The sequence below is a fragment of the Meriones unguiculatus genome, chromosome 5 (assembly GCF_030254825.1).
Source record: "Meriones unguiculatus strain TT.TT164.6M chromosome 5, Bangor_MerUng_6.1, whole genome shotgun sequence".
Lineage (NCBI taxonomy): Eukaryota > Metazoa > Chordata > Mammalia > Rodentia > Muridae > Meriones > Meriones unguiculatus.
In genome coordinates this window covers 109,049,777-109,066,979 of record NC_083353.1, presented here as the reverse complement: position 1 = coordinate 109,066,979, position 17,203 = coordinate 109,049,777, and the positions used below count along the sequence as shown (strand labels likewise).

At 41.2% G+C, this 17,203-nt stretch overlaps 1 protein-coding gene across 1 annotated transcript in view; it reads left to right on the top strand.

The window, feature by feature from the left end:
• Bms1 (BMS1 ribosome biogenesis factor) overlaps positions 1 to 15,105 on the top strand; it is a 36,510-nt gene extending 21,405 nt beyond the window's left edge. Inside the window, exons 14-23 of the mRNA XM_021663037.2 lie at positions 2,349 to 2,422; positions 2,935 to 3,111; positions 5,926 to 6,114; positions 6,193 to 6,373; positions 6,540 to 6,598; positions 7,708 to 7,830; positions 8,610 to 8,757; positions 9,059 to 9,234; positions 13,987 to 14,148; positions 14,566 to 15,105. Of these exons, the coding sequence (XP_021518712.1) occupies positions 2,349 to 2,422; positions 2,935 to 3,111; positions 5,926 to 6,114; positions 6,193 to 6,373; positions 6,540 to 6,598; positions 7,708 to 7,830; positions 8,610 to 8,757; positions 9,059 to 9,234; positions 13,987 to 14,148; positions 14,566 to 14,790 (1,514 nt within the window). The 3' untranslated portion in view covers positions 14,791 to 15,105. The remainder of the gene's footprint in view (positions 1 to 2,348; positions 2,423 to 2,934; positions 3,112 to 5,925; positions 6,115 to 6,192; positions 6,374 to 6,539; positions 6,599 to 7,707; positions 7,831 to 8,609; positions 8,758 to 9,058; positions 9,235 to 13,986; positions 14,149 to 14,565) is intronic.
• The last annotated feature ends 2,098 nt before the right edge of the window (positions 15,106 to 17,203 follow it).

Genomic DNA, 17,203 nt, shown 5'->3' with positions numbered 1-17,203 from the left:
CCGCTCAGCCGTATCCAGGGATCCACCTGCCTAACCGGGATTGCAGGCAGCCTGGCTTTTGTTTACATGGATTCCAAGGAGAGGACTTAGGTCTTTGAACTTGCAAGTATAAGCACTTTACCAACAGCCGTTCTCCTACCCTTCATATTTTCCTTAATATATTACAGTCAGGTTGAAAGTTGGTCAGTTGTGAATGCTTTGGGGAATTGACAGGTAACACCCTATTTTCTCCCCTTGGCTAAACAATTTGCTATTTGCTGTATAGGGACTTTAAAGGAAAGTGAGAAACCTCCTATAGATTTTGTTAGAAACAGAAATTGTGAGTTTGTGTGTAGGGGAGTTTTCCTTAACATTTTTGTTTTAGTGAAAGTAATAGTCATGGAAAATTTAAAGTAAAAGGTACATACCAAGAGCAGGAAAATTGAAAAGTACATATAATATTGAAATTCTAGTACATGTAATTGACCTGTTAACATTTGCGATTTCTCCTCATTTAAAACTGTGTGTATATATGAAGTTTATTTGTTGTCTTAGGGTGTCCTCTGCTATGATAAAACACCTTGACCATAAACAGCTTGAGGAGGAAAGGGTTAATTTCAGCTTACAGCTTATAGTTCATCATCTAGGGAAGTCAGGACAGGAACTCAAGGCAGGAACCTGGGGACAGGAGCTGATGCAGAGGCCATGGAGGGGTGCTGCTCACTAACTTGCTCAGCCTGCTTTATGAGAGCACCCAGGACCACCTGCCTAGAAGTGGCACCAGCCACAGCGAACTGGGCTGCCCCACAGCAGTCATCGATCAAGAACATGCTCCATGGGCTTGCCTACAGAGTAATCTAGTGGGTGATCTAGTTTTTTCTCAGTTGAGATTTCTGCCCTCTCTAAAATGACTCTGGCTCGTGTCAAGTTGTCATAAAACTAGCCAGGAAACATGTAATTATACTTTAAGAATGTATCGTTACTTTGCTTGGATGGCTTTGTTTTTATGTTCTGGAAACCATATCTCTTAAGCAGTTTTGTACTTTGTCCATGTCACAGAGCACTGTTACATAGAAAATTCAAGGCTATTGTGGGCGACTCAGGAAGACCATGCCTCCTAATGGAGAAGGCCTGGAATGCATCTTAGTGATAGAGCGGCCACTGAACGTATGCCAAGGCTTTGAGCTCATTCCCAGTAACGCCCCCCAACACACACACTCACTCACTGGCGCAAGATTTTCAGATAACTCTTGGGTCACCTTTTGTGGTTCACAATTACCTTTTTTCCCTGAAGATCATTTTATTTGTATGCTCATCAGCAGGGCGACTTAGTATCTAGTTTATTGTTTTCATTCTGTTGAGTACTATATATAAACGTTGGCTGGGGCTTAAGTTTTATTTAAATTTGTTTGGTAAATTTATTTTTTACATGTACAAATGTTTTGTCTGCATGTATGTATGTGCACTATGTGCCCCTGAAGGCCAGAAGAGTGTGTCAGGTGCGCTGGAACTAGTGTTATAGAATGCTGTAATGGCCCCTGGAAACATAGTAAAGCTCCTCCATGACTAGCATGTATGTGGAGGATAGACATAGCCTGCAGGAGTTTGTGGGTCCAGGGCTTTGATCTCAGGTCCTCAGGCTTGGCAGCAGGCACCTCTACTCACTGAGCCATGTCACCAGCCCTGTTATATTTTATTTATTTATTTATTTTAGTGTGTAAATTTCCAACACAGTTCTAGTTTTATGTTTATGTTTTGCAATTTTTATTACAAGTAGGAGCTTCCTATCTGTTCTGCGACTATATCTTTAATAACAGTAAATGTCACCCTCCCAAAGGCATTTTTAACTTGCCTATTTTAAGAGGACTGCCTGTAACTGAACCCAGAGCTCCAAAAATGAACAAATAGATGAATTATTGAACTCTTCGTATGAGCTCAGCCTTGTTTTGGGCCCTAATTTTATTCCAGGTTCTATACTTAGATAGTCTTCGCTTTCCCCACAGCGTAGTTCACGATGTGTTGGCTTCTCTCAGACACTTTAAATGGGCTGTTATCAGGCTGTGTCTTTTCACTTAGTCTTTGAAATGGTGGGTCAGAGTTGTACCTTTAAGGCTACGCTTGTGGCTCTCACACAGTATCCATTACTTAAACATAAAAGATGGCCCTTGGCTAAGTGGATTTCTTGGGTCCATTTACTTTTTCTAAGCAAATAATGATTTATTTATTTATTTATTTATTTTTGGTGAAGTTATGTAGGTTTAAGATGTGTGGCACTCATAGTGATGGAAACAGCACAGACGATATTTGGAATGTAGGGCAGGGTGGGCAGTGCTGTTGTCACAGAACAAAATCTAAATGCTTTTTTTCAGAGGAACTCTATGGTGACTTTGAAGACCTAGAAACAGGGGACGTGCACAAGGGAAAACCAGGCCCGGATACTCAGGTATGGCTTTGATGTGGCCTTTGCTAGCTTGATCCAGTCAGTATGTCTTGAGAGATTGAGAAATGTAGATCTTGACTTTACTGTCAGATGGATAGCTACCTTCCTAAAGAGTGGCAACAGAGGAATGGTTCATTTGTACAGCTTATGAATAATCCCTCCCTCTCTGCTGTAGTTGTTTACCAAGTTCATGCTTTCATTTGTCTTTCTTTTGCCATCATCCAGTGATGAAATTTAAAAGTCATAAACAATTGCTTACTCTTCCTGATAGTACTTTGAACAGTGTCTTGGAGCATCTAGCTAGAAGACACTTGCTATTTCATGCATCTGGCACACCCCGCCAGCTGAAGGAGTGACAGTGGGTGCAGTGCTGTGCGCTGTCTCCTGGAGCAGCCTGAAGTCTGTTTGTTTTATGGGGATCATAACAAAGAATTTTGTAGGTCATACTCATCTGCTGTGTTTGTTTAAAGAAAGTTTCCATAAGCTTTTCCATACTTTTTATTCCGGAAATTTAGAGTGAAGACATAGAAGAAGAAGTTAAGGAAGAAACTGACCCAAGTGAGGAGGAAAACGCTAAGAAAAAGCATCTGAATAAGAAGAGAAAGTTGAAGGAGCTGTTTGATGCAGAGTACGATGAAGGAGAAAGCACGTATTTCGATGATCTTAAGGGTGAAATGCAGAGACAAGCGCAGGTAAGAAAGCAGTTCTTGACTCCCTGCTGACCTGTTTTCCTTTGAGCACCAGGTTGAAATCATGTGATGGGATTCTTTAGACCTGAGTTGCTTTTTCTGTCTCACCAGGAAAGGCTCGGTATCACTTTTGTATCAAGCACCTATGCACAGGAAGCAGTAGTGATTGAGACAGGGTCTCTACTTCTGAGGAGCTCCTGCATGTGAGACGGGATAGAAAGACAGAAAAGTTAAGGGACTATGGGAAGAACAGGACGTTATCCTGGGATCTAGTTTATATTTTGTAGTGAGAGTAAAGAAACATCACCACAATTGATGTTAAAAAACCAACCACCCAACCTCAAACTCTGTTTATTTATTTAAATGTGTTAGCACACCCCTCTGAACTCATGTCTAAATCTAAACAGTGCATCACATAAAAACCTTCTTACCATTTCATTTACAAAGGAAAGATGTCTCCCTCTCTGTGCGTGAATGAGCGCACCTGTGTGCACAGCAGAAGGAGAACATCTGCGTGTTCTGTTATCTCTGCGGTAGTCCTTCGGCACAGCCTCTTTCTGAACTCTTCTCGAAGCCGTGCCCCCAAGTCCCAGCAACCCTCCCATGTCTGCCCTTCACAGAGCTGAGATTGTGGTCATGCGTGGCCATGCCCGACTGCTGTGTGTGTTCCTCGGGCCTACACAGCAGTCACTCTTGCTCCCAAGCCCGTGGAAGAAGGTTCTTTAAGATGAGTAAGTGAACCAGCTCCTAATATTTTCACTTAACTAAACATTAATTTTAAGCTTGATACCTTGTAAATTATATTCTTTTTGAAAAAAAAAAATGTAACTTACAAAGATGCAAAAAGTTATCTGCCATTATAAAAACAGCTAAATATGATTCACTCTCAAGACATCCACACCCCTGAACTGTGGCTGCCAACTCTGTTTCTGTTCTAAATAGCTAAATGAACTCAGTAACTTAAGCTCTCTGTAATTGCCCTGAAGTTCGTTTCTGTGGCATAGTGAAGGGCCTGGCTTACCTAAGTGGAGGTCCCTTAAAAGGAAAGGCTTTTTGTAGTGGTGCTGGACTGCATCTCTCAGCACTGACATATTGATTTGATACAGTACAAGTGTTAAGTTCAAATTCTGAAAACTTCTTACTGCTTTGAAGGAGTAGCTGATTGTTGGCCTGTGTGTGTGGCTTCTGTGCACACAGTTCTTTCCAGAGATGTTTTGACACATCTTGGTTGGTGTCCAGAAGGGTATTACATGTAAAGTCAGATGCAGATTGGATTAGAATGTGTGCAGAAGGAAGGTAGTGGGGGTATTCCTGCCTGAGGACGCTGGAAGTAGTGATTTCACCCAGAAGCAGGTACAGAGCTGTACCTGGACTTCGTGGAGAGCTGGTTGTACTTTGTTGTGGAAACACTGAGAATTCCTTTGAATTTGAAAATGTGGTTGGCAAGCTTTGCTCAGTCTAGACCTTCTAATCAGAGAAGTGTCTCCTCTGCTCATCGTAGCACATACTAAGGTTGGAAGGATAGCGATTAACCTGGCTCCCATGTGAAGACATGTCTCCTGAGTAGTCAGAACTATTGTGGAACTTTTTTGGATTCATCAGCTCCGAACAATGACACAGAGACTTACTAATATTTGTGAAAACTGAGGCAGTATAGCGGGGCAGACTCTCAGCCAGCTCATACAAATTAACCCCAGCTGTTCCTGCCCTTGGGATTATGGATAAAAGATAGTCAATTTAGGAGGATTAAGAGGGGTGGCATTGGGTGGAGGCTGGGAGATGTATGAGAATGTTGAGACAGTGTAAATGAAATATCTGCCCAGCACAAGGAAAATAAGGCAATTATAAGTCTAACAGGTGTCTGTGTCTCATTGTTTGTGAAAGTGGGGTAAATAATACCGCCGTGATTATCTTAGGACTAATAATGAACATTTTTTAGCCCAACAGCCATTTTTAATGTTTACTACAACAGTGGTAGGTGAAAGCGGCTTTAGCGAGGACACGTGGAGTTTTGGTCAAACAGAAGCAGAGAAATGGAGGGAGCAATAGTCGGTGAAGAAAGAGGATTCAAGAAGGTTTTGAAAAGATGAGAAAGTAACAGAAGGAAGATGTTTTGGAGCCAGAGGTTTGCCGTTGTGGAGTTGTGGTGAAGCCATAGGTGCTCCTGCGCTGCTTAGTGCCATGTCACTGCCACTCCACGCACAGTGTGCTGAAGACTGTCGGCTAAATGTTGCTTAATTTATGGCCTAGCGTGTTGGTGTACAACTGTAGTTCATGCCCTTAGAAGACTGAGATAGGAAGATGGGAAGCTCTAGGCAAGCCTGCGCTACATGAATCTTCTGTCCCAATTTTTTTTTCTACCAGATAGTTACTTATCCTTAACCCACAGTGCGGAGCTATGATAAAAGGTAGTATGTGGGTATAAACGCCAGAATACAGCTGACGAGAAGCAGAAATAGCCGTCAGCTAAGAGTGAGGATAAGGGAGAATGTATTATTGGCTGTTCAAAGACAAATGATGAGCAGAGAAAAATGATTGATGAGAGTCAGGAGAGTTAGGGTATAGCCTAGGCACCAATGCTGAGCAGCATTCATGGATCTCTTTAAAGTTAGTGGCTGTGACTTGGAGCAACAAGAAACAGTACATATCTTAAAGTATAGGGCGAAGTGGATATAACTTTTTCTTAAAATAAAACCTAAGTTGTTGTCTTCATGGTTCCTTTGAATTTTTAATAAAAATTTAATCTTAAAGTTGAGTAAGAATATTGGTATGATAGGCTTATTGTGCCTCTATTTTGTCCTCTTATCTCATCTGTAGCTTAACCAGGCTGAATTTGAAGATCAAGAAGATGAAACCAGAGTTCAGTATGAGGGTTTTCGACCTGGAATGTATGTCCGAATTGAGATCGAAAACATGCCCTGTGAATTCGTGCAGAACTTTGACCCACACTACCCAATTATTCTGGGTGGTTTGGGCAATAGTGAGGGCACTGTGGGGTGTGTGCAGGTAGGTGCCCTTTGCTGTGTGCTTGGAGACGGGTTATATGGATGTACACTTCGTTTTATTGAATGTTTATGTCTCCAGATGCGCCTCAAGAAACATCGTTGGTATAAGAAAATCCTCAAGTCTCGAGACCCAATTATTTTTTCTGTAGGATGGAGGAGGTTTCAGACCATCCCACTGTATTATATTGAAGACCACAATGGCAGACAGAGGCTTCTAAAATACACCCCACAGCACATGCATTGCGGAGCAACTTTTTGGGGTAAGTCGTGATCATACCAATTACCTTATAAAAGCAGTTTATACCACTTAGGTTGTACCATTATAGTTTTGTTCTTTTCCTCTCATGAAACCCCAGCTTTTCTTTGAGAAAAGGAGTTGGAGTAAAATACGTGGTTTACTATTCTTTCTTTTCTGTTTTCTTTAAGGTCCTATCACCCCACAAGGAACTGGATTTTTGGCAATACAGTCTGTCAGTGGTGTAATGGTAAATGTCAAAGATGCATTTTTATCAATTATGCAAATTAACTAGAGAATATGTGCTGTATTCATGAAGCAGTGTTGAAAACCAACTATTTTTAATATATAATACTCAGTTTCTCCTTGCTTTGTATCTTCCTGTATCTTTTTCCTCCCACTCTTCCTTTCTTTTTTCTTCTTTCCTTTCTTCCTTCCTTCCTCTTTCTTTTTCTTCCTCCCTTGCTTCTGCCCTCCTTCCCTCCCTTTCTCTGTTGCAAAGTCTTGCTATGTAGCTCAGGCTGGCGGAGAACTCAAAAGTCTTCCTGCCTCAGCCATCTGAATGTCAGGATTCCTGGTATACATTGCCCTGTCTGGCTTTTGTAAGTAGAGTGTGGGAGTCAGGAGAGAGGGAAAATTAGAATGGCACCAGTGACATTATATGTTTTTGTGCCTTGTTTGGACTTATTTAAAAAACATTTAATCAACTTAAAACAAAGGAAAGGCAAATTCACTGTATCTTCGGTATTACACTGCATTTTGTTGGAACCATCATAACCCTCTGGACATGATGCTGTCCCTTAGTAGTGCAGTGTATCTTCACACAGAGTATCTTCACAGAGTAGGACAGAGTATCTTCACAGCTGTCTTTCACTGGGCAGAACAAGCTTTGTTCATTGACTGTACCCAACACCCAAGAAAAAAGAATGTTAGTCTACCTAAAAAGGTCCAGAATCTCATTTTTAAATGTTGCGACTAAATTTGCCTTTCCTTTGTTTTGAGTTGATTGTTGTTGGTAAAACTGTTACCATAAAATCACTCTAAAAGAGAATGTTCAAGTCAGCAGCAGTGGCTTAGCACACTTAGTACACAGTCCTGGTTCACAGCCAGGGAGGTGGAAGCAGGGAGGTGAGAGTTCTAGGCCATCCTCTGCCACATAGTTGGTGAGCCTGGGCTGTATTAAACCCTTTCTCAAGCAGACAAAACTACAAGTAAGTACTTAGTAAGAAAGTAAATGAATTCTGTCTTTTGTACCTAACTATAAGTAAAAGGAGTTTTCGCATTATTATAGCATCACAGAGAATTGTAATTTTTCTTTTCCTCTTATTCCTATTTTCAAATTTTGATGGTTCCTTTTAGCCTGAATTTCGGATCGCTGCCACTGGAGTTGTCCTTGACCTGGATAAATCCATAAAAATTGTGAAGAAGTTAAAGCTAACTGGTTTTCCTTTTAAAATATTCAAGAATACTTCATTTATTAAGGTCTGTATATCTGTGTATCCATATGTTATAAATGTATGTATTGTTAAAGAAATAGTAGAAGATCCTTATTTACCTGAAATGTTTAAAGATAGTGTTTCCAGTGTGGATCTTCAGGTTTTGAAATGTTTGTAATGGGGTATCTTTGTGATAGAAACTTAGTTTCTACTACAAGTAATTGATACATTAGCCACAAACATGAAGGTCCTGTCATACAGTGTTCCAAGTGTGCCTTTGTTTTGGCTAGAAATCATCAAATGCGGTTAGAGAGCAGATTTTCTTGTAGTTATAAAGTACAGGTTTAAAGTATTTAGAAAAGTGTTTGAAATCTTGACATTTGCTATTTTTGTTTTCTTTATATTGATTTGTCCTGTACTTAAAGTCAGTGATTCTCAGTAACTGTAGCTATGATCTTTCTATGAGACTGCCCCAGAGCCAAGACACACTCATCTACTGAGTTTTCTTATTTGAAACTATGTTAATAAGGGGGGAAAAAATCCTAAATTTGTCTAATTGTTCAGTAGAAAATAGATAAAGCAGTTTGCAACAAACAGCAAGATTTCAGCAGACTGTACAGTTTGAAAGTTTGTTTTGGAAAGGAGCCTCCATTAGAAACGCAAAGTTAAGATCCTAAGAACTGGAGCTCATGATAGGTGGAGGCAGGACTCATTAAAAAGTGCTTGATGTTAGTCATTTCACTTATAATGAACTGGTTTTTGTTTTTAACCAGTGCTGTAAGTGATAATGTGTGCATATGAGTATTTTTATTTCATTGCCTGCAGGGAATGTTTAATTCTGCCTTGGAAGTAGCCAAATTTGAAGGTGCTGTCATTCGAACTGTCAGTGGAATACGGGGACAGATCAAGAAAGCACTCCGGGCTCCAGAAGGAGCATTCCGAGCCAGCTTTGAGGACAAGTTGCTAATGAGTGGTAAGAATCCTTTGTGGTGTGTGCAGGACACTGTCTCGCCGTTCATTAGTGTGTCTAGCTGGTGTTGATTAGAGTGCGATTTCATACAGAGGCCAGTCAGCTCCAGTTCTGTCCTGCTGGCATACTCACATTGTGTTTGTACCTGCTGGGCTCACTTACACCCAGATCTTTGTGATATTAACAGTAGTTTAATTGGTTAAGTTCTTCCAATACTGTTTAACCAGGTAGAGGTGCTGGGCTGAGCTGGGGGTACACGTGTCTTGTTTGAAATGGATGCAAATCCTTTAACCTCTTCTTCCAGATATTGTTTTCATGCGAACTTGGTATCCTGTCTCCATTCCGGCCTTCTATAATCCAGTAACATCTTTGTTGAAACCAGTGGGTGAGAAAGACACCTGGTCAGGAATGCGGACAACACATCAACTGAGACTCGCCCATGGTATCAAATTAAAGCCAAACAAAGATTCTCTGTATAAGGTAAAGAGCACGTGTGTCTGTGTTTCTGGACAGCATCACATAGGTGCTTTATTTGTAATATTTGTAGTTTTGTGGTGCTAGGGACCAAACCTATGTTAAGCAAGTGTTCTGCCTCTGAGCCAGCCCTCCACGCCTGCAATGTCTTATTTATATGACTTGAATTTTCGAGGATAAAGTCTGGTGCTAAATTTGATTTGAACAATTGTATATTTATTTCCTGTTTGGGGAAAGGAACACAGAAAAATGGTGTCAGTGGTTTTCTCAGAATTGGAAATGAAATTAAAACATTTTGTAAAGTCGTAGTGTTATGTTGAGGATTACTAGTGACATTGTGATATACCTAGGGATTTGGTGAGGTGGTTACATACTGTGAGTGAAGCAGGTGAGCATTTTCCCCCTCTAGCTCAAAAATCTGCTCTATGAAAATCCCAGATACAAAACACTTCTATAAACCATGGTTCTCATGTTATCACATCTCTTCTCTAGGTCCATCTCTGCTGTGTATTGTCACATTCATCCTGCGTTTCTGTCGTTTTGAATCTTTTGACCTCCTTCTCCCTATTTCCCATTACTCATTTTTGGTTTTCTCTGGAGAGATGCTTATCCAGGGACTTTGCCTGTTACTAGGACAAGTTGTTTTGGAGAGGCTTAAGGGGATTGGAGCCGGGCTTCACACATTGATGCAAGCAATGCTAGGGTGAGCTGGTTCTCTGCTGTGATGGCTTTTAGTGTGTGATTTGCTTGTGAGAGTACTTTTTTGTTTTATTTTGTTTTTGAGACAGGGTTTCTCTCTGTAGCCTTGGCTGTCCTGGAACTTTGTAGACCAGGCTGGCCTCAAGCTCACAGTGATCTACCTGCCTCTGCCTCCAGAGTGCTGGGATTAAAGCCTGGCTTGTGAGTCTTGTTTTTACTTGTGTTGGTTACTAACCAACCCCTTTTACAGATAGGCAGCTCACAAATTTTTTTCTAATTAGTGTTTGCCTTTGCTTTTTCTTGACTATTCTGTTTGTAGTGCAGGAGCTTTTTATGTTAGGCTGATTTCTCTTGGGGTTTGGGGGTTTGGTGTGATATCTGCCATTGTGGTGGTTAGTTTTGTCAGCTTCGCACAATCTCAGAACCACCTGGGAAGAGAGTCTAGAGAACTGTCTAGGTCAAGTTGGCCTGTGGGACTTGTCTTGATTATGCTAATTGAGGTTGGAAGACCTGCCGGCTGTGGGTCTCAGGACAGGAGATGGACAGGAGATCCTGATGTGTATAAAAGTGGAATAAGCCAGCTGAACCCTGGAAATACCCCTTTGCTCTCTGCTTTTGACTGGGTAGTGGCTCTTTGAGGTTTCTACCACCTTGTCAGCCCCACAGTAATTCGTGAGCCAAACAAACTTTCCATAGTGGTTTTCGTTTGTTTGTTTGTTTTAAATCACAGTAACAGGAAAAAAGTCACATTAATTGATTCACATCTCTTTAACTGTCCTTGCATTCTAGGAACAAATCATACACGTAGTCTTGTAAATTCTTTTTAGTTTTGGATTCCATTTTCTCTAACACTTTTGATTATTCATGTCAGTGTGCATCATAGATGTTGTCCTTGTTTTCTTTTGCTGTTGTGAAGAGATCTGTAGCAGGCATGATCATAACACCTCTGTGTTTTGATGTAGATCTCGGAGTATATGCCCATGAGTGGTATAGCTGGCTCATATATGTGCAAGACCAGTTTTTTCACTTTTTGAGAAAATTCCACACGGATTTCCATAATGGCTGAACAGTTTACATTTTGTCATCAGTAAACAAATCTTCCTCTTTCTACACACTCGCCATTGTTTATTGTTATTTGTTATCATGGTGATAGCATTGTCAGGGGGGTGATTATGGAATATCAGTACTTTTAATTTGCATTTCCCAGTTGGCTATGGATGTTAAACAGTTTGTTAACCACTGTTTTTCTCCTTTTAAGAAGTCTGTATTCGCTTCTTTTCATTGAAGAGGGCACTTGTTTTCCTATTTAGTTTTTTTGGAGTTCTTTCTCAGTCACCTGCCAGATGGGTAGCTGGCAAAGATTTTCTTCCGTTCTGTAGCCTGTCTTTTCACTTGGTTAACAGTTTTCTTTGAATTTCGTAAGGTCCCATTTGTCAGGTCCTGGTCTTGTGTCCTGAGTGACTTGCCTGTGCCAGTGTGTTGAAGATCCACCTGCTGTTTCCCTTTACCTGCCTCAGAGTTTCAGGTGTTAGGTCAAGAGCTTTGCTGTCCTTCTTATTTGTAGCACGTGTATGTGTTTGAGTATGTATATATGAGGGGTACACAGATATATCACAGATATGTCATCATAGTCAGTTGTACCTTTATCATTCATATCTTTGCCTCTTTTTGTTTGTTTTTTTGTTTTTTGAGGCAGGGTGTCTCTGTGTAGTTTTGTCGCTTTGTAGACCAGGCTGTTTTCAAACTCAAAAAGAGATCTGCCTGCCTCTGCCTCCCAGAGTGCTGAAATTATAGGCATGTGCCACCATGGCTGACTATCTTTGCCTTTTTATGTGTATGGTGTTTTGCCTGCATGTATGCCTGTGCACCATGTGTGTGACTGACTGGTGCCTGCAGAGGACAGAAGAGGGCACTGGAGTTCTGAATGGTTGTAGTGTTGGGAACTGAACCTGGATGTTCTGGAAGAGTAGCAAGTTGTACTTACCCAATGACCCATCTCTCCAGCCTCTCTTGTAACAGTTTTTGACTTAACCTGTTTTCCCTGATGTAAGCAGATAAAAGAAAATATGGGTGCTGTAGACAGCTGTTTGGAATGCAGCGATTAATGTAATTGAAAGGGCTCAGGTGTTGGTACACAATGTATTAATGGCTTCAATAATCAGGTCTTTGAGTAGAATCCTATAAGAAATGGTATTCCAGTTAGTGTGAGGCTGCCAGTAACTAGGGAAGATGGTATAAATGGGAGAGTTTTTATTGTTTCCTATTTTCTAATGTCTTGTTCATTGTTTAGGCTGTAGATAATGGATCCAGAGCATATAAAGAGTGTGGGCTTTGTCAGTTTTGTGTTAACTGTTGGTATTGGATATCTTCTTCTATCTCTTTACTTGTAACTTAGATGTCCTTGACTTCAAACTCTATCTCTGGTAGGCAGCATGTAATAGCATCTGTATTTTAGAGAACTCATTTAGCTGTATAAGTGAGGTGAAATTTTATTTCTGCCATTCTGTTAATTGCTTTTTAATTCTTCTTTTTGTTTCAGAAATTCATGTTTCTTCCTTTTCTGGGTACTTGGAATGTTCCAAAGTGAGATAGGCATAGTGTGGGCTCCACTTTGCACATGTACTGGGTTTCAGTGTAGGATCCCTTGTATGCTCTAATCTGCAGGCTCCGTTATTTATTTAACTCATTGCTATGACCAAATACCTGAGAAGAAGTAACTTAGGGAGGGGAGGATTGTATTGTCGGACTTTAAAAAACTCTTTTATTTACGTTTCTGGTATCTTTTCTCCCTACTCCACCCCAACCCCTTTCAACACCCCAACACCAGGAAGGAGAGAGAAAGGGTTAGTGGGAGAGGGGATGCAGTTCTTCTTCAGCTGCTTCTTGCCAGTTAGGGTCATCAGGTTCCTGGAGCCAGTCCATTCTTCATTTCAGGAGATCTCCAACTTCTTGTCTCACAGCAGCAACCAGGAGCAGCAAGGGGAAGCAGGAGCAGCTTTGTTCTTTCTCTTGCCTCTTCTCTCTATCCTCTGACATATATTTTCTCTCTAGAGTCCTTAGATTTTAACTGCAGTTGACAAAGAGCCCCTCTCAGAGCCCACAAGAGGCAGATAGTCTGCTGCTGGTGACCATCTGAATCAGCCCCACATCCCACACCTGGGATCAAAACAGAAACATGTTTATATCCACGAAAGGGTTGGGTTTTGCTCACATTTTAAAAAGAGATGGAATTCATCATGCTGGGGGAGACATGGCAAGAGATGGCTAGGCACATGCCATCCACAGTAAGGAAGCAGAGTGATGGAGAGCCAGAGCAGGCTAGCGACCCTCAGGACCTGCATCCAGAGATCCTTTTCAGTGAGGCTCTGCCTCCTCTTTAGAGAAAATTGTTTCTGAGTTCTTTAAATCTTTAACCAAAACTTTAGAAGGTACCGTGGGTGATATCTTTAGAGAGAAAATAGAAACGCTGCAGAAATGTTCTCCACATACTTGTTTTTGACTTTTGGCTTGTCTCTACTGTTTTCAGTAATTTCTGGAGTGGTTGATTATCTAGATCATGCAATGTCATTGGACATAGAAATCAGTGTATGGCTTATGTGTAATGTGCTGGTTAAATCTTATTTTGCCATCAGTCCATCAGAATCAGAGCTAAACTTTGGCTGCTGAGGAAGAGAGGTTGATAGTCAGAATGAGAAACTGGACTGTTCCACTAGAGGTGAACCCAAATTCAAAACCCAAATTCTCTGCTGAGGTGAACTTTGAGTCTGTTCTTGTGCTCTGGAGAAGACCCATAGCTCCACTCTCTTTAAGCAGGCTCAGTTATTGGACCTGTAAATGTAATGTGTGTGCTCTTTCTGTTTTGCCTGGCTGAGTAGGTTCCTACTGAAGCTGTCTACATTGAATGGGTGATTTGAATCCTGATTCCTGGTAGTTGGTAGATGCTAGTGTGACTGAGTTTGTACAACAGTTAATCTGTGAGAAGATCTTATATAATAGTTTAAGTACATATAGTTTATACTTTAAATATGTGATATTCTGTTTTATTTTGTTTCTTTTCAGCCGATCCTGAGACAAAAGAAACATTTTAATTCACTGCACATTCCGAAAGCCTTACAGAAGGCTCTGCCATTTAAGAACAAGCCCAAGAACCAAGCAAAGGCAGGCAAAGTGCCACGGGACAGGCAGAGACCAGCCGTCATACGTGAACCTCATGAGAGGAAGGTACTGTCCACAAGTGACTTTTTGCATTTAGTTATGACAGTAGTGCTTTCAGCAGTATACTTGTCATTTCTCCTGTATTCTGAAAAGCATAGGCCAGACTTATGCAGGGCCCTTGAACTGGAAGTTGGATTCCTCCAACCAGAGGCTATTTAGTATCCTGAGTTAGTCATAGTCCACCTGTCTGGGAAACCACTTTGCTAGGTGTATATGGTTCCATACACTGATAAATGTAGGTGGTTTTATCATAAAGGTAAAATGCATGCATAACCTCCATTCCCATGCAAGTTGTGATGAAGCTTCACTAAATTTCCACTTTTGATTAAATCTCATTTGATACCGCGAGCCATGTGGTGAGGTGCTGACATGTAGGTGCAGGTAGGCTCAGACTGGCTCGTGCTCACCATTTTGTCTTGTCAGGTCCTGGCTCTGCTAGATGCCCTGAGCACAATACACAGGCAGAAAATGAAAAAGGCCAAAGAACAGAGACACCTGCACAACAAGGAGCACGTGAAGATAAAGCAGAAGGAGGAAGAGGAGAAGCTGAAGCGGCAGAAGGACCTAAGGAAGAAGCTCTTCCGGATCCAGGGTCAGAAGGAAAAGCGAAGTCAGAAGTCCAGTCTGAGAGGAGCTGAGGACAGCTGAAGTATCTCCAGAATGGAGGGACCGTCTTCCAGAGCTGGGCCATGATGGCTTCAGAGCGGCAAGTCAGGGTGAGAGCCTGCGGAGACTGGGCATGTGCTCCAGCTGTGCCTTGAGGAACTGTGGGAAGATTGCTGGTGCGCTCTTCTTGTTTTGCCTAGCTGAGTAGGCATGTGAACAAGCATGTGTGCTTGTTCACGGTGTGCAGTGAGACAGGGTTCATGGAAGGGTAACTAAGAGTTTTGTGAATTAACTCATTGCTTCTCTCTGTCTCACTTTATTTTGTGCTATAAAAGTATTAAACTATTTTCCCATTAATTTCAGCCTAGAGATTTATTTGGAGGTGAATACATGGCAGCATGCTTCTAATGAACTGCTTATTTTATCATCTTCCTGAGTTTTCCCAGGAGGAAAAATATTAAATCAAACTTTTGGATTGTGTGTGAAGGGTGCATTATTGTAGCTGCCTTTTGTTTCTCTCTCTGTTTTGTTTTTTTTTTTTTTGTCTCCTTAGTCTTTGGTCACTGTTCCTAGTGTTTTTTTTTGTTTGTTTGTTTTGTTTTTTGTTGTTTTGTTTTTTCTTATTTCATATATTTCATGGGTTAGTACAATAGCTAGGTAAAGTGGGTACTTTTTGATTTGATTTGGTTTAGTTTGGTTTTGGTGTTTTGAGACAAGGTCTCCCTATGTAGTTCTGGTTGTCCTGGAACTCACCACTCTGTAGAACAGGCTGGCCTTGAACTCACCTCACAGAGATCCCCCTGCCTATTCATCCTGAGAGCTGAGATTTAAAGGTGTGTGCCACCATGCTTGACCTATGGTAATTGCTTTTAAAAGCTTTAAACCAGGGCATTGTCCTGGTTTAGATGATCCTCACGGCATCACACTTGACTAGCTATATTGGTTTGTAATTGAAGTTATTAATATAACCAGATCAGGTATATATGTATGTTGAATACATTGTTGATTGTATATTGGTGTATCACATCACCATAGATTCATACAGGGTAAACTCAGCTCAGTTTTTCCTACTGTTAATAGTTTTCAGGTATCACAGTCCATTGATTTTTATTCTTGATTTGCTCCAGCTTTATTTGCACTTTGTGTATGTGTCTGTGAAAAATATGGAACACTTAGCAGTCCCCCCAAAGTTCAGTTGTTTCCTTTCCTTCATTGTACCCTTTTCCTGGGAAAAGGCCATAGGCCCCTCTGGGAACTTGCCTTCTATGATCTGAATGTTGGTACCCCCCTTAGAATTCATATTTTGAACGCTAGCCCCATTTCAAGAGCATTAATAGGCAGGGCTCTTAAGTGAGTAATGACATTATGAAGGTCTTCCACTCACAAATGAGATTGAACATTGTTTTTCTCCTTCAGAATATGAGTGTGTGCAGCAAGCAATATCATCTGTTAAGCCAAGGATAAGCTTTCTTCAGCCCAAATGTGCTTAGAATTCCCCATCTACAGACCCAAAAGAAAGACATTCCATTATTTATAAGTTACAAGTCTCAAATAGTTTACCATAAGAGGGATAGACTAAGAGGTCCCTCATTCAAAGGAGTCTCAGTGTATGGAGTTGCTGTGGAACTTCTGGTTTTATTATCAGGTTGCACTTACATTTGCTCAAAAGAATTTGTACTAATTCAAAAGACCCACAATGTCACTGTAGCCTACCAGTCAAAGCCAGTTCTCATGAAGGCTGAGTGATCAATAAGCTTGAGTTCAGATTTGGCCCTCAGCAAGGAAGCCCAAGTGCTGGTTATTTTCTTAGATCCAAATGTGAAATTAGAATAGACAGCACCTGGGAAACCTCAGAATTTCCACATTGGCTTGTGTTTTTCTTCTTGTAATTGATCTGACAAGAACAACTTGAAGGATTCCACTTGTGGCTGGAGGGTACAGTCCATCACTGCAGGGAAGAGGCAGCAGGGGGAGGGGGTTAGAACAAGGAATTAAACTCTTTATTTTCCCCCGCCTTTCATACAAATGTTTAACACAGTCCACACACACTCAGTCAGACCTTCACACAAAGGCTGCTGCATTCTCAGATTGAATAACAGGCCCATCCCTCTTTGTTTTGGTGCTTATTCTTTTTAGACTGGGAGGTCACACCCCAATGGAGAAAAAGAGTCACTACTTTTCCTTAGAATAAAAACCAAGTACACTTCCTGTGTTTCTATGTTGGCTCTCCTGAGCACAGCCAAGACTAAAGCTTGCCCATGTCCAGACTCTTCAGCTCAAATAGTGGCTTAGATTTTTCAAACACCTTAAACACCTCTACCTCCCTTTCAACCCCCCCGACCTTACATAGGGAATCTCCTCCTTCAGCTACTTCCTGCTGATTAGGGTCATTGGATTCCTTGGTGATATACCAGTCTCAGTTGTCAGGATACCAACAGTCCAGTCAAACAGAAAA